Raw genomic sequence first — 23,175 nt, forward strand, 5'->3', positions numbered from 1 at the left:
GGCACTGGTACCCAACAGGGTGCCTCCATTTTGTCATGTGGATTTCACGCTTTGTTCTGTGTTAGTGTTTCATTGCAGCAGAAATTTGACTTTCCAATTACTTATGAAACCTTTCTATTGATACTAATTTTTATATTAAGCTATGGATGGTAAATAGAAAAATCATAGGTGTAAGTATTCAGCCATTATGTTTTTTGCTCAGCTTCCAAGAATGTCTTGTGGGCTCTTTAGGGGGTGGGGGGAGAGTTTGCTTACTTGCTTGTTTGATTTTAGTGAGGCTGTGGGAAAAAGGGGCTTTTTTCTAACACTGAAGGAAAATTCAGGAGGTAAACATTTCACTGGTATGCCAGGTGCCCACATGAAATGTAGGTCAGCAGAATTATATATTAATTTCTGTGCAAACTTGCAAATAAATGGTTTTTGATGATGGATGAATTCTTAAATACTGGATGACTGTGAGATTTCCTTGTCTGCATCATAAACTGACTTTTTAAAAAAAAAAATGTCCTTTGTGCTTCACTTGTTCAAAGCAGCGCTTTAAAAAGTAAAGAGGAAAATAGTATTTGCCACAGTCAGCAGATGGTTGTCACATTTTGTTTTCAGTGCTCTTTACCACTTAATTTTGTTTTGTTGCGACAGGAGAGGTTGCCAGTAAAGCATCTGCTAGAGCTTATGGCTCAGGACCGGAGCTGCTGCTCATGGCATACATTCAGAATAGCACTAATCTAAAATAAATGTTTAATAAGCAGGCCACGAAAGCACCTGGAATTTTTTTTTTTTCAATTCAATTGTTGCAGAAGAATCTTGAATAGTTTAAAAAAAAAAAGGACGTAGCTTTGATTTATAAAATTTATGTGGCTTCACCTATTAAAAAAATGCAGAGTTTAAAAATCTTCTTTCCTGAATTCCAGCTCATCAAGGTGCTGTACAAGACCAGCCTTACCAGCTGCCAGTGGAAATCGATCCTCTCATAGGTCTGTCACTTCCTTCTCTCTTTGCGATTCATTAAGCTCTGTATGGTGGCCCTGAAGTGTAGATTACGGTTGTTTTTCACTTGCTGGTTGCTGGGAATGGAATTTTCCTGATAAACCATTTGCATGCAAATTGGAATGCAATGAGCTGTGGCTATGCTGGTATTTCATCAACTCCCCCTCGTTGGTTTGCCTAATTTGAACAGGCCTAGGACGCGTGTCAGTGAAAATTAATATGGATGCTGTAATAATGTGTGATTGAGAATGTGCATGAAGTACTGTCAGGATAATATTGGATCTTTTCATCACTCAGACTTGTTGATGAGCAGGAGCGAGGCACGTTATGATGAATTGGTGCACTGGTAATGTGATGGAGCTCCTTTGCTGAGGAAATTTTCATAATAACAGTGGGGTTCTTAACTGCACCGTGTTGTGAAAAATAAAACCATGGTGCCAGGGTTTCATCATTAAAGGAGATCAATCCTTTCTTCATAGACCTGCTGTTTGGGCTGAGGGGATTAATGTGTAATTGCAAAGTGGTTTCAAAGTTGAAGTATATTACCCACTTCATTTTAGTATTGAGATATTAGTATTAATTTTTCAAGAGTATTGCATCTTTTGATCAGCATCACTAGTTAAATTTGTTTATGTTTTTATTTTATTAAAAAAGGGTGGAGGAATGTCTGTCTTTTATTTAATGACTCAGTGTAATAGATTCACTTCATGACTTTTTATCGTTTATTAGTTTATATAGAGCTGACTTTTCTGTTAGCATGGCTGGAGATTGGTCAGTTCTTTCCTTACAGACCCAACTTTGGAGAGCGAATACTTGGACTATAATTCAGGAGCCTGTAGCATAACAAATGGAACCTTAAACGTGATCAGAAAAGAAAAACTCAAACAACCTAACCCCAAAATACAAACTAGTTGTAGGACAGTTCACAGAAGTGAAGAAGACAGGATTTCCTCCCCACCCTGCCCCCCCAATTCTATTAAACTTCAAACTTGGCTCTGTTTTTTTAAACTGACCATTTCAGGATGGTAGTTTAAGTGAAAAAGAAGTGAAGTGGCCAATTATAGAAGCATGGAAAAATCAGAGCAAAAATGAACTTGCCTGGATAGGTTAGAATGAGAGTTCTGTCAGCCAGTGAGAATTAATTTTGAAACTAATATGCATATCACAGTAGGAACTGCATTGTATTGGTCAGTAGATACAGACTGTTGCTGTGTAGCCGTTTTACTGGGTAAGTTCTATGATAATTAAATCATGAACAGTGTGGGCATATTAAACCATTTTGTAGAGCTGATAAAATTAAATTGTTTTTCCAAAGTTTTTAAAATCAATTCCCACCTGAATAATGGATTACATAACAGCACATGTCCTCTTTAGTATAAATTGTAACTCTCCTTCCTGAAATAGATTTTATCCAAAAAATGTTTGGAGCAGGAAATGTATATTCTGCTTTAAAACCTGCTATCAAGTAGATCTTAAAAATATAAATAAATATCACAGAAAAAAAAAAAAAACACCACCAAAATCACATTGGGCCTGCCTGATGATTTTTCTACATATTGTGAAGAACATTAGGAAAGAAATAAACCTTTTATTTTCATTTGAATTTTTCACAATTTAAAAATTATAATTCTATTTTCAGGCTTGCCTTCAATTTATAAAATACTTTGACTTTTGTTTGGTATAAACACCTTTAAAATTAGTGTTCACAGTTCTGAAAAATGGTTTCATATTCTCTTCACACCATAGATCTCACATCAGCCTTGTGATTACACTGGACGAGTTTAAAAGGTTTAAGGCTTTCTTTGTCACTGTTAAGTAGCATCATTGGGTACAAGCAAGTAATTATGTAGATAATATTAAAGGTTTTTAATTGTGGCTAGACACATTTACCTAGAAATGGCACCTAAGAGGACCACAAAATTACACTTTTATGGTTATAGCAGGAATCTTGTTGCTGTCTTAGTCATAAGGAGGGATTCCTGCTGTAGTCTTTTTCAAGTTGCACAGGAAGATGTACAGCAGCAATGTCTGATATGACAGATGATCATGGACCTCTTTTGCAGGCAACATTTTTTGAAGGTCTTATCCACACCGAATATGTCGATCTGCATGTTTCTGAGGAGGGTTTATTTGCCGTTATTTTGTCATACAAAACGCTTCACTGTGCATTTATAATGCATTGTTGTTATTCCTTAGGTGGTTCCAACAGCGGTCAAGGCCCTGTTGGGGGTTACCTGCAGAGCAAGTGGCAATACCTTGCTAAATTATTTGCTACCCATATGGACAAGACAGTATCAACATTTTAAAAATAGCGAAAGCATAGATAAAGGATTTGATATAGACTAAGTGGATTAAGCCCAAGGCTTAGGGGATAGCTAGCCCATGAGAATGGAAAGAAGTTAAAGAACAAAGAGTAGAGAGCACAAGAACAGGACAGAGACTGCTCTGGGGGACCATCTGGAATGGAAGTAACGGTGTTCCGAGCAGTTGGCAAATAAACCGAGGCCCAGGAGACCTTACTTGCCTGCGATGGGAGTCAGGTTCCCTCAGGAACAAAGCACATTAAAAGTTCTTCCCACAGTGTAGGATTTTCATGATATATATCTGTAGGGACCCATATTGATATATATACATGCACACACATCAATTAATAAGGACAAAATATAATACGAAAAACATGTTCATTAATTGATTCCTGTCCACTTCGCGGGTTCACGGTGCATAATTATCTGTGCAAATAAAACAGCAGGTGATCAAAGCAGGGTAAATATTTTCTCTCAACCCCGAAGGAGATTGTGGCGGTAAGCTGGTTAATTTTTGTCCAATGTTGGAAAAAGTGGGAAATTGTAGTGATGTTTACTGCAGATACTTCTTTTTTTTGAATTACAGTGCTTGCAATGAAATACAACTTGTGTATGATTTTGAAATCATAATTCTGTTGTCTGCTGCATTTGAGCCACTACATGGCATTTATGTCTATGTACTGTCGTATTATTACATTCCCTTCATTTGTTTCTTAATTTTTAATTTCCTATACTAGAAGAAGGGAGGAAGGAAACTTATTACATTTTTATGTATCATTCCTTTTTGCAATCTTTCTTTTATATTTGTCAGCTGCATTTGACTTAAAGAAGGGATTTCTTCTATTTTAGAATATATACTACAAGGAATTAGCATTGTTCCCAGAAGTGTAATGAGTATTTTATAGTAAAAGTAGAAAGAAAATGTCCCTGCCACAAAAAACCAAGTAACAGCAGTGAGGAATAGTTTTGCTGTGCATGCAAGTTTCTAAAATGTGGGGTCTGTTCTGTGAACGTGGATGCTGAAATTTCTTGATTTGTCTGTCATTCTGTTCAGCCAGCAATACAGGTATGCACAGAAGGCAAATCACAGACCTTTTAGACCAAAGCATTCAGGTACATTCCCAGTGTTTTGTCATCACCTCTGATAATCGTTACATCCTGGTCTGTGGCTTCTGGGACAAGAGCTTCCGAGTTTATTCTACCGACTCAGGTAATGTATTTTTTAAATACAGGAATAGCCTAAAAGATTCTTTTGTTCATCGTCAACCTACTGTTTCAAATAAAGAAAGAATGGGGGAGTGGTGGGGGGAAAGTGGAATATGCATTTCTTCCCCTATTAATAATATTTGTCAAATCTTTTCTTACCTACTGCTACTGTGTATTGTACACTATCATTTTTGTGCAATGATGGCAAATGTAGGACAAAGAGCTCTTGTTCAGTGATAGCATCACATTTGAAAGCTATGTGACAGGCGTGCCTGTTCTTACACTGTAGTTTCCAAAAGTAAATGAGTTTTTATGAAGCTTTGCATACCAGGAGAATTAATTGTTCTTAGAGTGCTTACTTGAATTTAACTCCAGTTGATTTTCAGCACCAGAGAATTTTTTTTGAGGAAATACAGGCAAGCACGACAGAGTAAGAATAGAAGTCTTGAAATCTGGTGAAAGAATACTTATGAAAGCCTTTGAAAGCTATGCTATAATAGAAAAATTGATCTGGAGCCACGAAATTCTTTCATATAACATAAACTGATCGATATAATGGGCAACAGTTAAATTAGTCTGTCAGCTGGCATGTATCCAAACCATTGAAGTCATGCATGTGTCATGCTAAATAGAAAATAATCTTTCAATGTAAGAGCTACAGGAATTTAAGAGCCATGGAGCCCCAGAAAAAAATAGGTATGATTTTTTCCCTTTCATTATCTTATAATGGGAATAGCGACCTTACTGCAACGTACTTCTTTGGGATTAATGACCCGGTGTGGTTAATGTGTGTGTGCCATCAAGCTTTCCAGTAGGTTATTAATCCCTGGGGAATATCCTACATGTTTGTCATCATTTCTTAAATATATTAGTTAATAGTGTTTTTCACAGTTGGCAAACCAAAATGTTTAACAAAACAGGATGGTCTTTAATGAAAATCTGTTCCGACTAGATCTCATGGCATATTTTAGCATATCTGTCGTCTTTGCAATTTTAAAGCCTTACGTGTAAAGGAGAAGTTCCATTGACTTCATGTTGACTGCCTACAATTCATTATACAGACATCTTGTCAGATCCTTCTTAGTTTAATTTTCTCATTGATGGAAATGAATTTAGATCAAACTGTGAATTTGAAGGAGATCTTCAGAAAAGTTAGCTAGCAGTAATAAATATTTAGCGTAGAGTCTTGATTTGTATGAATAGAGAACTAATTCTTTTATGTTGAAGGATGTATTTTACTTTACACCTATGGAAGGGAGTTGTATGATTTTGGTAGCTTTGTCCTGTATCAATCTGAACTACAAATATCTCATTACGATATGTCGTCTGTGTAAGTCAGATACACCAGGCATCTCATTCTTACCATAGATAATTATGGTGTAAACCAAAATACAGTTGTCAAAAAAGTTGCAGATTTTGTGTGTCTCCTGTTTGTTGATACAGCAACTCTAACTCTAGCTTAAATCAAGCGAATTCAGATGTAGTTTGTTTTGCTTTGAATTAAAATGGGAATATAGTAGTGATATACATACTCTGAAATCAGCAGAACAACAAGGGAAAAAGATGATGTGATCAGTAATGCATAATGGCAAGCGATCACAGGTATTGAATTCAATTGTATTTTAGCACTTACACAAAAAGGGAACCTTTTTCCTATTAGAATTTGGGTTTGTTTGGGTTTTTTTAATAGGAAATACTTTTAACATAAATCATGGGTTCTCAGCACAGCTAGTATAGCAGAAGCACAATAAAACCTTCCTTCAGCAGTGGGAATGATTTCTAGACAGCATTTTAGATTCAGTAGTGCAGAGGCTTGAGTCTTATTTTTCTTTTAATTATTCGTAGCACAGCTGTCAAATAAAACATTAACTAGAAAATTTGTTCTGTCAGAAAGGGATATCTGAGTGCATATGGTAAAGTTTGATATTACTGTACTCACATTAAAGGAAAGAAACAAAAAAGTTGAGGAACTCTTTCGAGATTAATGATTTTTTTTTTTTTTTGCTAATATGAAAGAGCAAAAGCTGATTTCTTGTTTTGATGGAATTGACTGAACCTTAGCTGCACAGTAACAAAGTAAAACTAACAAGGCAGTGCAACCACAGGAACAACTGTCAAACAAATAGCCTTGAAAAATGTTTGTTTTCTAGAACAGAACCTATAAACATAGAATATAATTGAAAGAGAGATCTCTATAACTCAGCAATGTTTATAGCATAAACTTGTGTTCTAAAAGTATAAATCACCTCAGGTAGTTGCATACCTACAGCTATACAACTGAAAAATATGTCACATAATTAAATTATTCTCAAATCCAAACCATGTAATTGACAACTTGAATTTTCAGGGAAAAAACACTTAGTAAGACGGTTTTGTCTATTGCCAAAATGAAGTTCTGTGGTTTGTGAGTGTTTCACTGCTTCCGGCTGTGAAGTTCAGTAACTTTTCTGACTAAATCTGTTGACTGGTCAGCATCTGAGACAGTTAGGTGACCCTGTGGCAGAAATTAAAGCCCTGGTGTGCAGAGGTGAGCACTGTAGAACACTATTCCAGACTCACGGTTGGACTAGATGATCTTCAAGGTCCTTTCCAACCTAGATGATTCTGTGATTCACTGAGTTACTCCCTGTTCGGATACAAGGTAGATCTGCACAGTAAGTGTACCTTCCGGGGTTTGGCCCCTTCCGGTCAGAAAAGGCTCATGTGGTAGTACTTCATTTCACAATTTCTCTAGGAGGGTTATACTTGCCTGGTAAGTTTTGTCAGTATTTATTTTAAATCCAATGTATAGGTTCCCTTTAAATTGCATCATGTTTTTCTTCTGTACTAAAGTAAGTAAATTCCCCCTTTTTGTAGATATTCATACCTTTCTCATGGTTTTTTTTCTAGTTTTCTCCACTTTGATGCAATTACCTTTTTGATCTTCTGTTATAAATCAGGCTGTTAACATTATTTTTGTTCTTTCCTCAGAGCCACTCCCTTAAGTCTTTTGTTACCATTAGTGTTATTTAGTGGCTGGATATGAATACAGTGTCTTTGTACTGTGTAGAAAGAGGGCTATGAAATGTGTCCTGCTAGCCATAGTATATGATTGACTAATCATCTTTAATTCATGCTCCAAAATATTTTATTAAGATGTGCTTAATTTGAGTCCCAACTCAACACCAAATTTGAGTGTTACTACTTGTCCTGTTACTAATTATTTTTAAACACTTTTCAGAACATTCAGAAATTCAGAACATTTTTAAACATTCGGAACAATATTTTTAAACATTTTCCAGAACATTCAGGTACAGTAGCTTGCATTTCCTATTTCTTTTTTGGCCTGTGTTGTTAATCCTTCCAAAGCCATGACTCTTTTCTGTTCTTCCTCATTCTTTATTCAGCCCAAAGCACAAATGGGTGCATGGTCATTTGGGCTGAGGAATCTGAGGTCACACATTTATGGCATCACACATCACACTTGTGTCATTGGATGCAGAATTTGACCTGGTCCATGTTACCTGAATGGACCAAGTAGGCGCATAAGAAATGTGCCTCTTTTGTCCCATCTCTACAAGATTTACAGTTGCTAGGCTTCAGCAAATCCAGCGAGATGGATTGTAGAGCTTACATTCTCATTTCATAGGATCACGTATGCTGCTGGCAGATCCAGAAACCAGCAGGACACATGACCTGTTTGCTGTGTAGGAGCCAGCCTCTGGCAGGGTGGTCTGGCAGAGACCTGCTGTGGGTGACCTTACGCGTTTCCTCTCCCACTATACATGAGCATCCAAATTTACATTTTTCTGAAAATATTGTCCTGTTTAGTTAAGGATAAAAAGTAATAGTCATAGCCATGTTTATACAGACCCTTGAATAGCAGATTTTTAACTGTCTAGGCTTTCCTTTCTTTTTAACGTTTATGTCTCTTATCAGCAGTACAAGCGTTTGTCCTGTATGCAATAGGTAACAGAATTTTTTCCAGGTCTGTCTTCTGAGGTTTTTTGAACATTACAGACATTGTTAAAAGGGAAGGATGCTGGTTGAGATATTTGGCAAGTGTTTAAACGGTGATGGAAAAACCTGGGTACAAGAGTAATTTTTCATCTAAATCTCCTTTTCTCTGTTTAAGGAGGTGCTCAAAAGCTGCATATGCTATATGCACATCTATGCTCTCACACTACCAATTTCTTCTGGGTCCTAAATGTTCTGTAGCTTCTTCTGATTCTGTTTCCCACATCATCAGCAGATTTGCATTTTTATTGTTACTTTCCTCGGTAAACTTACCTTAAACTTGCCTTAAAAGAGAATCCCATCGTGTTTGCTGTCTGTAAAGTGAATGTAAACATATAGAATTAAAAAAACCTTCTGGCATGATTGGCCTTTGGATAAAGTGTAATATTTATGGACTGCAAATATTTTTTGCGTGAACTGTATGGACTACTGCACTTTTACATAAGTTTCCACCAAATCAAGAAAAAAAAAATTGTACTCTCCACTATATTTCTTTTTGGAACCTTTTTAAATAAAATATTTCTAAAATACTTTATAATGTGTTTAATTTGCCTTAGAAAGAATAAAACAATCAATTTTATGTGTTTCAGGTAAACTGATACAAGTAATATTTGGACACTGGGATGTTGTAACCTGTCTTGCTCGTTCTGAGTCCTATATTGGAGGAAACTGTTACATTCTCTCAGGATCGCGTGATGCAACGTTGCTGCTCTGGTACTGGAATGGCAAAACCAATATCATTGGTGATAACCCAAGAGGTAAGCAAAACCAGAAAAACCTGGTTTATAAGGATGTTGTCTAAAAATAGCTTGAGTGAACACTTTGCGTGTGTTTTAGGTAACATTAATGTCAAAATACAGTGTTTCTTCTTTTGTGGCTGTGATCAGTTCTAGTTTAAAGAATGAGGGTAAACAGTGCTTGCTTTGCAGCACAAGTAGACCTAATTTTTAAAGTTACAGGATACTGAACATTACATTTTTTCTCATCACTCATTCAATTGGGAAAGAGTGGTTCTGGGAGCGAGAAAAGGGAAACTCGTTTTTTATATTTCCTGTTCAGTCTGAGTAAATCTTTTCCTCTCAACTTGATGATTTTGTTAAATACCTGCATTTGGGTTGTTTAAAACAAAAAAAGACTGTACATCACTCCAGTGCAGACTGTATTCTACACAACTGTAATTTGTGTATATATATATATAACTGTGCATATAGGTTCTCACAGCGGTACCTCAGCTATCAATAGAGTTATGCAGACAGTGAATTTTAGCTTAGACTAAGGTCACTGTAATGAGATGTGTAATGGCCTGAGCAGGACACTTAGGGGAAGGAAGGACAGACACATGGGATGGATTAAAGAAGCAAACTTAAAACTTTGTTCGTTTGACACTTTGGTAGGGTGCTATGTGCCTAATCCTCGCTCTCACGTACTAGGCATTTTAATTGGTTCCAGTGCAAGGGCACATACAGGGCTCATACCATATAGCCAAACTAATGTCAGAGTGGTCCTGCTTCAGCCTAATTCAGCCTAATTTAACCCATCCCCACCCAAGCTCGCCTTGCACTTGCCAAAGAATGTAGTCTCTTCCATCTTGCACCGTTTCCCAGGAAATCCCAAATCTTTCTACTCAATGAAGATTCTCTCAACTCATCATTTTCTATGGAAAACAATGAAACACTATGACTGATCAACCCTGCTGTGCCTGTATTATATAACAGGAAGGATGGAAAGTGATCCCGTTATTATGCCAGTTTCACTCCACACAAAAAATTAATTCCTGATGCCCAAAAGTAAAGAAGGCGGCAGACATGCAGCTTGACAAAAAGCCCGAGTGAGCCAGTTCACAGGAGTAAGAGCCTTTCAAGACAGCTGGTGAGAGCTTACATACATGAATAGAGGGATGCATCATAGCCAAACAGTGGTCCTGTTCTCTCTGTTCATCCAAAAAGAAAACGCCCTGAAGAGAAGGGGTGAGAAGCAGTATATTCTGTCTGTCCTTAGGAGTGTGTTTGTTAGGTTTTTGGCCATACGCTTAAGGTCTTCTCTGGCCCTGTTTAAATACTCGTAAAAACATACCTGCTGTCTGCAGAGGACAAAGTGGACATCTGCAAAACAAGAAGTGTTGTTATATCTGGCAATTATTGCGATTATAACTGGCACACAATTTCATATAATGTAAACAATATCTGTCATCTTCCAAATTTCAGTTTGGTAAAGTTGTGTGTTCTGTACTCAATCTGTTATTCAACTGCAGTTATTTGAATTTGAAAAAAAAGGTAGTTTGGCTGAAACTGCATCCTGTGAACTATTCTGAAGAAGCGCAACTAATTAATATCAGCATGAATATCGGAATTTAACTTGCAAATTATTTGATGTTGACTGTGAAAACTATTCAAAAATAGTACAAGATACAGAACTTAAGTTCACACAGTTACAGAATCTTCAGGGAGAGGATGAGAACAAACTATCCCCATGATCATTCCCAGTCTGATTTGAGAGATGGGAGCTTTACTGGGATGTGGCTAGCAGAATTTTATGAGCACCTTTAAATATATATGGCTCTGGTTGAGGGGCAGAATCTCTGTGAATACTTTATACATATTTTGAAATCTATCTGTTTAAGAAAATGCAAACTCTGCACTATTTTAGCAGAGCTTGTAAACTTGGAAACTCCAAAAAGTCTGTGAAAGGAACTTAAAAGAGCTTGACAATCAAGCGAGCTTGTAAATCCTAATGAGCAAAACTGCCCCTTTGAGGAGAAAACCCTAAATATTGTACTAGTGTGAAGCAATGAACATTTGTAGGTGTCTCCTTATAGTGTTTTCAAGGTCTGAAAGTGCAGCCCATCTTTGCAGATTCCTGGGACTGTCCTGAGAAGTTCTTCTTGTTGCGTATTTACCAGGCTTGCCTGCTTTGTGAACAAGACCTTGAGTCTATAGGCTCCTTTATGACCTTAACAGATCACATGCTGAGGTTTTGTACCTAGTATCTAACTAGAATAGGAAGATTTGTTATAACCTGTTGACTATCTTCTCTAATGCAAATTTCTAATGTACTAAAATTTTGCAATTTTTGCCATTAATCCTAGGCTATTTTAACTACTGTTTAAAATCAAACAATAGCTACCTGGTGAGTCTCCCTCTTTGCAGTCCTATTAAACTTGTATTTTTAGGGACATGCAATGGCTACTGTGTTTACCAGTTGACATTATGTAGGTTTTTTTGTGATATAGCATGCCTAGAAGTCTTTGTTATGAATTGGAATCTCATGGCACTATACATAGGCCTAGACATGTGTATAGTAAAAGACAGTTTCTGCTTCAAAGAGATGGTAATCTGGGGGGTTTAATTTTTCCCAGAAATAGCTTTCTATAGGCATCTCTGTTCAGTCAAATTTTTTTTGAAAAGGCAAATAAAAAGAGCTGTTTCTGCTTAGTTCTGATTTTGTCAGAAAAGGAAATCACCAGCAGACTTGTTGGGTTTTGAGCCCTGTTACTGCAACTGTAACTTCCATACATTTGTGGGATGCTAGATATTTAACTTGTCTGATGTCTTTTTTTATTTGAAGTTTATGATTTTTTACTTCAAAATGTAGTTTATTCATGCCTTCAATGAGCCCTCTTGGAATTTTAGATACTCTCCAAGTTGATACTTCTTTCTTATTTTTTTCTCCATTTAATTATCTCTAATTTCCATCTTAAAATGACTTCACAGCAACATGCATCCAATGGCACTATACCAAGTCATGATGCCACAGTAGTTTCAACAAAAATAATCTAAACCAGGAGCATTTCTTTCCTCCTTTCATAGTACCTGTTGCCTCTGATAGCGCATCAGTCAGCAGGCTAGTATGATCAAGCTACCCTAAATAGTATCCCATTGGGCACCCATTACTCCACCAGTTACATTTTGTGGAGGTTCCTTTCTTTGGTTTTGTTACTTTAGGAAGCACTGACTGAGCTCTTGAACTCTGGCTGCATATATTCATGTTTCAAAATGGTACTTAACTCAAGCTGACAGGCCAGGTGGGCTGTGGCATACGTGATAAATAAGTGTTTTGCTTGATATTATTTATCAAGGACAATTTTCTGGCCAACTGGACTGTATGGAAAAATTCTTTATGTTTTTGGTTTAACAGAAGAAATATGTTACTGAAATACTCATTATTTACATTTTATTTTAACTTTTAAGCTGACTTCTTAAAGAAATTACACCTATGCAGTCTCACTGTCTGTTTAGTTTCTCCCTAATAACTCTCGAATGCATTGATCAATGTAAACCAAATTTGATGAATTTAAATCTCAAAGATATGAAATTCCTACATGGGACACATCTGCTGGAAACTATTTTTATTCTTCACAAAACAGCTTGATTACATTTAGGTTAAGTCCTTTTTTTCCTTCTCAAATTAAAACCTGAAATTCAAAAACTATTTCACCATTCTCTTTGATCAGATGTAGGGTTTTTTTCCTTTCTAAATTAATTGTTTTTGAAAATGTAAAAGCATGGCAGTACTTCACTTGGGTGCACAGGCCTTTTCTGATGCAGAAATGTTTCTGTGGACAATTTCTGACCAAGCCTAGGAATAATTCAGAACAGAGCAGAGGATCTGAAATAGTTGTATCCTTTAGAAGAGCCCTGAGCCATTTTGAGTTGACATCAATTAGCATAATTTACTGTGGAGATGTAAAGTCACTTTGGATAATGTAAGGGACTTTTATTTTTCTCTCCTTGGCATGTGGCTTGCTTTGGGGAGGTGGGGGAGGTAGGAGGGAGAGGATGTGACCCTCCCCTTGGTACCCCTTGAAGCCCATGTGTGATCTGTATCACAGGGTTGACTTTTGCATATTTAGAGGTTGGGATCTAATAGCAAGGTACCGCTTGGGGACGTGACATTATGCTTCAGGACTTGTGTTCCTGAATAGGGTGCTAGAATGGGTAGAGGTTACTGGGAGAAGGCGATGTACTCACAGAAAGATGCCATGTTTTGCACTTGCCCAGTCTAAGGCGATGGAGATAGAGGGGAGGCGAGAAGTGAGAGTGAGGGGAGGAACTACGTGTGATGGCTGGAGAAGAGAGATGAGAGTACTCATTTGCATACCAATGGTGTGCCTCACTTTCAGATCCCACTCTTTGAAGCTCAAGTGGCAACTCTTAGTGTTTGGACATTTCCTAGGGATTGCATTTTGCTTTGTAATCACAGAACCATAGGAAGCAGGGTGGGCAGGAGAGTTGATCACCTGATCTATTCTCTTTTCCCAGAGGAGGCTTAACTACACCAAAACCATTCTTGATTGATGTTTACCCAACCTTCTGTTAAAAATCTTGGCAAATGTATTTTTGGGCCTTAGCAAGCCCTATCATTAGCAGACTTTTCCCAGTGTTCAGCCTAGTATCCAGTTCTTTTTTGCAGCAGTTGCATTCTATCATTTCTTATATATTTATTCTTTGTGTAGAGAACAGATTCTTTATTTCCTCCTTGCAACAACTTCCAGTTATTCGGATTACCATGACCTGCAATTCTTTGCTTCCAGGTTTAATAACCCAATTCTTAGTCTTTTGCCATAAGTCACGTTTTTCTAGACCTCTGATTTTGATTGTGTTACTCGCCTCTTCGGTTGTCTGTCTGCTTCAAAGTAGACCCAGCAATGCAGTTGAAGCCTTTCCAGTAATAAGTAGAAAACAACCTGTTTTACAGACCCGTACTTTTCACATCCCCATGGGATATCTGGTTGTTTCAAAACAGCATAACAGAGTTAATTCTTTAACTGAATGAGCCAATATAAATTTCAGTCTTTTCTGAAGAACCACCATCTACTCTGTTTCTCCTCTGTGTAGTTTTGACTGTGGAACCTCATCTTTAAACTTTCTGAATTGTGTTCTGTTTAGACTGTTTCTTCAATTTGTCAAACTCATTTTGAATTCTCACCCTGTTCTTCAGAAGACTTGCAGCAATTCATGTCTGCAAATGTAATTTGCAATTTTGTTCTATCAAATTGGTCATTAAAGCAAGTATTAGATAGTACACAGTTCAAGAATGGCCATCAATACATTTACCATTTTGACAATGAATAGCTTTCTGAATACAGCTTTCCAAGTGGCTTTTCATCTGATGTATGGTAGCATCTTCTAAACATCTGCTTCCCTGTTTTCCTTAAGAAATTGCCCATGTGAAATAGTGCCAGAGTCCTCACTAAAGTCAAGTTATATGATGTCTCCCTGAACACAAGTCCTGTGACTCTGCCATTGCAAGAAAAAAATGGCTTTGACATGATTTGTTCATAACAAATCCAAATCAGCTGTTACTCATCTCCTTGTTTTCTTCTAGGAAATTGTGTGTGTATATATAAATATAAATGTTCTGCCAGTATTTTTTCTGATTGTGGGGATTAAGCAGGCTACTCTAATTTCTCAGTTTTCCTTTTCCTGTTTCTTAAACAACACGACTGTTTTTTCACTCCTGCAGAACCTCACCCAGTATCCATAAAAGAACAGTTACAGCTCTGGGAATATATAGTTTCATTTTCGTAGTATCCTCAAATCAGTATTCTCAGGCCAATTGAGTTCCAAACATTTACCTCATTTAGGTATTCTCTAATTGAGACAACAGTTCTCATTGCTGCTTTTACTTATGTTTGCTGCCTGACTGCAACTGGCCTTTTCATTGAATACTTTTAAATGTATGGCATCATCTATTGGTATTGCTTGCTCTTAATAACAGACCAACTTCTCATGAAAACGTAACGTATTTTTGTGTTTATAGAATTACTGTTATTCCTGAGGTCAGTGTTAGTTGCATCTCATCTGTGCTTGGCTATCGTGGTTTTGTCCCTGCTTGCTTATACCATGTCTCTTAACAGTGGTTCAGAAAAATAGAACTTATTTTGATCATTCTGCCTCACTTTTCCTGTGTCTACAGTCACTGGAGAATGTTCAGTTGTACCAGCTGGTATCTTCTTCTCTGTCTTATCCTTCAGCTGCATTGGAGTTTTTGCTAGTATCCATATGACCTTTTCCTTTGTTTTTCTTTAGACTTAACTTCCCATGAGATCTTACAAAGCAATGTTCTCTATCTATTGAAACCTGTCTTCCCAAAATACTTCAAAAAATGATCTTGTTGTCCTTGTTCTTTCTCCTATAAAGCGTATTGAATACTCATATCTTCACCACTTTCATGTAAATTCCTTTCACCACTATGTTTTTGATCTGTTTTGCTATATTGGTTATAATCGTATCTAGAAGGTCATATCTAGCTGTTGTTTATATATTAAAAATTGTCACCAAATTGCTACATACATATTTGTATTCCTGCAGCAACAAACATCTTTGTAGTTGCAATATCCCATTTTCTCCACTCGTTCTTAATGATCCCTCCCCTATACCTACCAGGCAGATGCCAATCAGATTAGTGAATGTCAATCCATGTCTTCAAAGATTTGTTTTTTTCACTGTAATTCTTTTGTTTGGATGTACTTTCTTGGAGAGGAGGTTTACCGTGGTGAATTTAGTTGTCTTAATATTGTTAATGCTTATAAAATGGTTTGTGCTTATAAAAGGGTAGGCATTTCCATAGTCGAGGTGAAGATAAAGTGCATATCTGCTATTCTTGCAGTATATTCATAGAAGATGAAGAGACTGTTGTATTGCTTTCAAAATGTCTACAGATTTGTTCATAATTATTTTTCAGTTTTCCTATTTTGAAAAACAAAACCGTATCTAATTGAGAAATTTTATTTGCTTAATGCAATTAAGTCTTGGCCGATAAAAGTATTCAGTACTAATGAAATGTAGAGTCTGTGTATAACTGTGTTACTACTACTAATACTAATGTGATCTCTTCTGAGTTATGGCATTGATCTCCACACATACGTGAATAAAACAAATTATATTACCTCTTTTATGTTAGCCCATAAAACTAGAAAATGTTACTCTCTGTATGTATCACATTTGCATCACAAGGGTTATAGGGGTGCTTTCATTGCATAGTTTTATATTTTTTAGAGGGCACTATATTCAGGTTTTCTGAAGTGTGTTAGAGAAATTAAACGCTTTTAGTAGCGTGGCTGTGTAGCAGGACATGTGTGAATGTAAGCATGTGATTTTGTACTTAACCCAATTACTCGATTTAACTGAGATTTAATTGAGGATTCATTGAGCACTTCCTCAGATACAATTTTTTAAAATACATAATATTTTCAGTTTATAAAATATGAAATCTCCCAAAGGATTCAAAATTCAATCACTAGTTTCCTGTCCTGCCAAAGAACAGTCTAGCTACTATCCAAGCTACTTTTAAAAGTAACTGTATTTTGTTTGGGTTTTTTATAACTACAATTCCTAAATAAGTATTTGAATACCTGAAAGACTTTTTATCAATTAACGGTATTATTATTAAATTAGAGCTATGGTCTTGAGACTAGAGAAATAATTAGTTTTAATTGTATTAATAATCATAGCAAAAGAGAAAAGATCTGTATTTCATCAACTGCTACACATATTTTTCAGTTTGAAAATTTTAACTTTTTATAAGTGAGTGCTTGATAATTAATTAAGTGGATAATGCAGGTGATTTAAACTTTGAAAATATGACCTGATGAGGATCTTTGTGTTGATTGATTAAAGTCACAAGTAATAATTTCTATGTACTCGGACACTAATTCTGTAAACCTCAATTCTGTGAAGATTTGCATACGTGCTTGCCTCTATACATAGTGAATAGTCACACTGATTTCAAGTAGGACATATGTCTGCCATTAACTTCATGGCAAAAAACCTTCTTTGCCTTCTTACTCCATCCTTATCCTCATCTTGAATTAACCTACATCTTGGTTCCCAAGTTTCTGCATGATCTAGACTTATTTTCAGTTTCAAAACCAATGATAACAAAGAAGATAATGTTCCACATTTCTAAAGAATGTTTATAGCATAAATATTTATTTAGAATTTTAATGATTATTTCAAAAAATATAATAATTTGGAAGTACTTTGCATAACAGCTTCTTTTCTTAAAAAAATTAGTTGGGAAGTAGTTGTAAAAATCTTATCGTCAATGTTCCCTTTTGCATTTATCATGCTAAGTAGTAGGGGTATCAAAATGTCCATAACTTAGTAATCATGTTAGTCAGTAATGGAAATTCTGCTATTATTGTTAATTGCTCTCAAATAGTGGTCTATCATAATAGCTAAAAATTTGCAGAGCCTCCAAATAGTATCTTTGAAATTGTTGCAGCTTTTCAGGCGATAGATGCTGTTCACTGTAGTCAGTCTGTTAAAAGAGTGTTGCTCTATGATACTACAGCACCGAGAGTTTAAAACCAGTCTGCCTGTGCTCCTTTCCGTGTTCAAGAGCACAGTTATTTTTTACCCCTACACGCGTGATACTGTTGTGTGAGTCGTTCTTCAAAAAAAGCCAGCAAATAATTCAATATTGTTTTAACACTGTTTAACTGCAGACATAACAAATATTCTTTGTTTCTCAAAAATGGCTGGACAGAGTAGCACAATATTGTGTATAAAGCAAGAATCCTGTAGCACCATCTGCTGGCATTGAGTTGAAAGCTGATCTTGGGAGTGACTCTCCAAAGCACTGCCTAGTGAAATATTTACAATATATATATTTTCACATATTTGGTGCAAAAAAAATTTGTTTTAGTTTGTATTATAACTTCTACCCCTTTTTATTAAAATTATAATGAGAAAATACAATGTGAATTTAAGTTTAACAAAGTTTAACGTATGCACTGAAATAGAAACTGGTCGGGAGTGTTTTGTTAAGTGTGACTGTAAAATGAAATGGAATAATCTTTTCTTTTTACTAGAGCTTTAGCAAGTGCAAAATTAAATTTTTCTATTCCTGTTGTAAGTCAAATTCAGTAGAATTTGTCTCATAGAGAAGAGCCACTAGGCTTAGAAAAGTATCCATAACACGTCTTGAAAAGGGTAGCAACCATAAATATTCTTCTACCTAACAATTATTGCGTTATTTAATGTTAGTCTTGAAAGCCTCATGAAAGCTTAATGGACAGAGACCTTGATGCTGTAATTGGTCCTGCAATTCCCTGTATCTTCACAGTGCACTGTTGTAGCCAGTGCAGCAAGTACTGGGACTATCTCCATGAATCTAGAACAGAGCCTTAAATTATACAGCCACAAAAGTTCACTGTTGTTTCTTTTTTAAGCTGTAACACATTGATGCCTCAAAGAGGTTAAGGCCTCATTCCGCCAAGTACCCTGTAAATCACATATAAATGATGGTTCTAGCCTCCAAATACTTAAACTGAAAAAAAGATGAGGTGTAACAGGTGGATGAATTCTGATATATCTGGAAATCTGCAATGATGCTGTGTAAGAAATATAATTTTGTATTTATATAGTGCCAGGAAGGTCTTGTCATATAAAGAGATAGGAGGACATGGTCTTCATTGAAAAGAACTTACAATAGCCTTCACTGATGGTTCAGAAAGCGTTTAAATAGTTGTAGTGATTTGGTACAGAGGAGCATGTAAGTTTGTGAGCTATCGATATTTGTTTTGTCTAAAAGTATGTCCCACAGTGTTAAGCACAGCAGCTGTATCATCGCTGTTCTCAACTGTCTAAGACAGATTGTGTTTCAGGATTTGTCAATCAGAGTAATTGCAAGTAACATTGTAGAGCAAGTTTTGAGGCACAGTCCAGACACAAGTGAAGGCAGTATGTATTTCAAGACTGGAAACAGAATGAGTTTGGATGCTGCTCTTTTGGCAATATCCAGCTTCAGGTGTCACTAAAGCTATATGCATGAAATTCTCCAGAAGGATAAGGATATTTAGTGCTTCATGATGTCATGCAGACCTTTGAGTTCCAGGAAAAACAATGCTGTATTTACAGCTTGTAACTAATAGTTGATGTGGTAAAAGGAATTATATTCGTATGGTAAACGAATACAACCTTAATATGGACCATATGCATAGTGGTGGGATGATGTACTAATATATCACATTTATTTACCTTGTTTGGTTGCTGGGAAAAATAACCGTTCAGTTCAAAGTCTATACCATGTAAGACAGAACAGAGTAATGCAGAAGATATAAGAATTTATAGTCTAGAATAAAATTACCAACTTAAATGTTGTAAAAATTATTTGGTCAATACAATAATTCTGACTCGGATAGGAAATTATTTGGTAAGTGTTTCTGGATCTAAATTCTATGAACACTAGCATCACAGAGGTAAACATTAGTCTGCTTAGTGCAAGAATACTATATGTAATTAGAATTATAGCCTGCTTCATTGAAAAAGTATCTGGTTTAAAACAGGTACTTTTTAAAAGACAGCTAATTTATGTCTGCTCTGAATTTGGTGTATGCTGTCAGTATTCCCAGTTACATTATATATAGAGGTGGCGTAAGCATCCATCCAGTGCAATACGCTTACCAGTGCATTGGTTTGAAATTAACTTCACAAAAGGCATCAAACAACTAAGGCACAGACTTTTATACGTGCTGTTATGGAACAGTATTATTTTTCAGTGACACATTTTTCCTGTTTTAAACAAAAATAAGTTATTTTAATGTAGTATTTTAATAGCAAAAAACCCCAAAACAACTGCCAAATTGAGCTGAATTCTCATATGAAACCTCTCATCTGGGATTATTTTCTGCCCAAGGTCTGAAATACTATCCAAGTTTCAACTAGAGATCAGTTTCAGCATGTTGTAAGATGCCATTTATCTTGCAACAAGTCCACAGTAGGTGCTATTTCTGACTGAAATAATTGCTTGATGGGAACTTTCCTTTTCTGTTGAGGCTTGTTTTGTTTTTTCTTGGACTCACTAGATAATGAAATAGTTATAATTATAAAGCACAAGAGAGAAATACGAAGAAAATTTTTTTAGCATAAACAAAAAAGCCCCTTCATCAAGCTGTTTTAGAACATTCTCAAACAAAAACGACAGAGTTTTAAAACTTCAAACCTGATATTTAAGTAGCAGTTTATGAAGTCGGGATGGTGCAAATATTAAAATATTAGTGTATGCTGACCCTGAATATTCACCTGCAGATACTTTTCAGGGGCTTCAAAAAGGTCTGTATTCAGTGGGAGGAGTCCAGCTGAATGACTTCCAGGACTTCCAGCAGATGAATCCCCAGTAAAGGGCAAACTCATTCCAGAAAGCTTCACATTGCACATGGTGCAGGAATTAAGAGGCTGGGGATTATTGACTTTTGAAATCTGAATGGTAATATCCAGTTCATGAAGGCCTGTTAAATCTTTTTGTTTACTGTGTTTATTTTGGAAACATAGTGAACCTGTTCTATTGTCAAGAAAAATCTCATATTAGTACTGAATAAATGTTAGCCCCTAGTGTGACTGTGGGAAGGAGTACAGTAAGCCTTTCCTGTGTTATATTTACTGAAATGAATTCTACAAGATAAATATAATATTTTTTTCCTTACTGAACAAAGGTAACAGCACTATAGTATCTTCTGTGTTTTATGTTTTTAGATTTTGCTTTAGGATAGAATGATATGTTGTTCAAAGATATTGTTCCTTTTTCGGAAAATGTATGGTTGAAGTGTTTTTTGCAAAAACAAAACTTACATCTAGGCATAAGGTTGTACTTTTTGTTGTAAAAATTGAACAGATGGGAGGTAGTTTGAAGGACTTAGAGGAAATGCTGATGGAGTGTCATGTGAAGAACCAGACAACAATAAAGTTCCTATATAATATGAAAAAATTACATTGTTACATAAAAATGCATATTTACAAAGGAAAGATTATTCAAACTGAAGTTTTAGGAATACTTGAGTAATGTTGTGTGGTATTGCTTTAGTAAGATCTCGCATCCATCAGAGAGCTAGCCTTTCTGCAGCAGTGAAATGGGTTTTTAACCAGTTGGCTGTTATTTAAATGTTCACTCTGTGTGACCTATAAATAATGTTAATATACAGAGTTTGTATAATATTTGACAGTCATCACTGTGATGTAATTAAACTCTGAAACTTGCTATATAATCAACATAGAAGCCTAGCAGCAAATTAGTTTTCTTGATTTACTTACATTTTGCTGAAAGCACTTTTGTCCAAACATCATATATTCTGTAAGCACATTTGTACTCTAAGTTGATTTCCAACCTTTTATTGTTTTTGCCAATTTTTATCATATGAAGCAACTTCAAAATTGTGAAATTTGTAAAATGGTTTTTAGAAGACGTTTCTTACATATATAATTTGGTTTGGTTGATGTATCCTTCTGAGAAAGTATTCAATCACTTATTTTCACAAGAATTAGGTAAAAAGATAGTTAGATTAACTGATGCTTCATTTAATTTGGATTTTATATTGACATAAAATCACATAATTAATTTGCCATTTAAAAGTGCCCTACAGCCTCTGCAATCATGGAATAATAATTTAGAAAGGACTGTTTGGCTGTCTGTGACTTATCATAATTAACTGTCTTCTCAGCGTAAAACATAAAAAGGATCATCATACTCAAATATTTTATATTTTAATGTGTTGCATAATATTATCTCACCCAGCAATAGTAGGAAGAGTGTCTCATATTTCATTGTGAGATAAGTTTTTCAGTCAATCTCTACTTTGAGTTCTTTTTAGGGAGATATTTTTCTTTAAATGAGTTCCTATGTTTGGCTCAGCTCTTACAGCTTAGTGCTGAAAATATAGGAAGTGGTCGTTTTAGGAATTTACTGATGGATTTAAAATGTCATGATGCTGCTTTGTTTTGTAATATCACCAAAGCTGAAAAAATAGCAGAGAAAGACCCAGCAATACAAACCAATTTCTTGTTATTCAGTAAGGCGTATCTTCTTCTGGATGTCATTAAACTAGAAGAAAGTTTTGACTTTGCTATAATCGTGCTGTTCCTTTTTTAAACGTAGTTTCCAAATGCCTAACATTTTTTCACTGAAATATCACCATAAACTGTGCTCTTCTTTTATCTTCTGAAGCTTTATGATTTAAAATGTACTTTAGTCACTTAAGAAAGAGTGATATTTTATGCTATTTTCTATCAGAAAACAGCTTTGCAAAAATTATTTATTGGAATGTAGGAGAGTTCTTTTGTAATAATTTGAATGGTTACTGTAAAGGTAAAGTATTCTGTCCATTACTGGAAAATAACTTTATGTGTACCTCCTGTGACTTAAAGGAATCATTGACGATGTTTGTTGCAATGTGAATGTGGCATTAAGATTCTTGCAGCATTCAACTTCAAGTAACAATCCAGCAGTGGTACAGACTAAGGATATTATATACTATGCTGAGAAAAGCACATCTGTAAAGCTGTTGTGTCTTGGTTGTTAGTGCTAGGATTTGAGCTATCTTTAATTTCATTTGACTTGTTCATCTCCCTTAAGGATCTCCATAAAGATGCACTGAGTATTCTTTTCAGTCCTTAGTTAGGGTTTGCATCAGTGGTCGTAAACCTGCTTAGCGGACAAAGACTCTTTTTGCTTTGAAGTCACTTCCCCAGCTTTTCAAAAGGTCTGCAAGCCGGTTCCCCTAAAACAATTTAGAAAAGTTTGAAGTGGTGCCCCTTAAACCAGCAACAAAATAAAATTTTCTCTTTGCATTATTGAAAACCATGACAATCTTCTGAAGCAATAACAGTTTAAAAGCTTTTAAAGAAATCTGTTCTGCTCTATGACCAGCTTTTAAGTTGACCCCATTATTTGGAAAATCAGAGGCTTG

At 35.7% G+C, this 23,175-nt stretch overlaps 1 protein-coding gene across 9 annotated transcripts in view; it reads left to right on the forward strand.

Moving 5' to 3' along the window:
* LRBA (LPS responsive beige-like anchor protein) overlaps window positions 1-23,175 on the forward strand; it is a 424,097-nt gene that overhangs the window by 385,812 nt on the left and 15,110 nt on the right. For all 9 annotated transcript variants that reach the window (XM_074867473.1, XM_074867476.1, XM_074867474.1 and 6 more), the window contains 3 exons: window positions 912-974; window positions 4,345-4,500; window positions 9,083-9,250. In XM_074867473.1, coding sequence (XP_074723574.1) covers window positions 912-974; window positions 4,345-4,500; window positions 9,083-9,250 — 387 coding nt within the window. The remainder of the gene's footprint in view (window positions 1-911; window positions 975-4,344; window positions 4,501-9,082; window positions 9,251-23,175) is intronic.

This window comes from Strix uralensis, chromosome 4 (genome assembly GCF_047716275.1).
Source record: "Strix uralensis isolate ZFMK-TIS-50842 chromosome 4, bStrUra1, whole genome shotgun sequence".
Taxonomy (NCBI): domain Eukaryota; kingdom Metazoa; phylum Chordata; class Aves; order Strigiformes; family Strigidae; genus Strix; species Strix uralensis.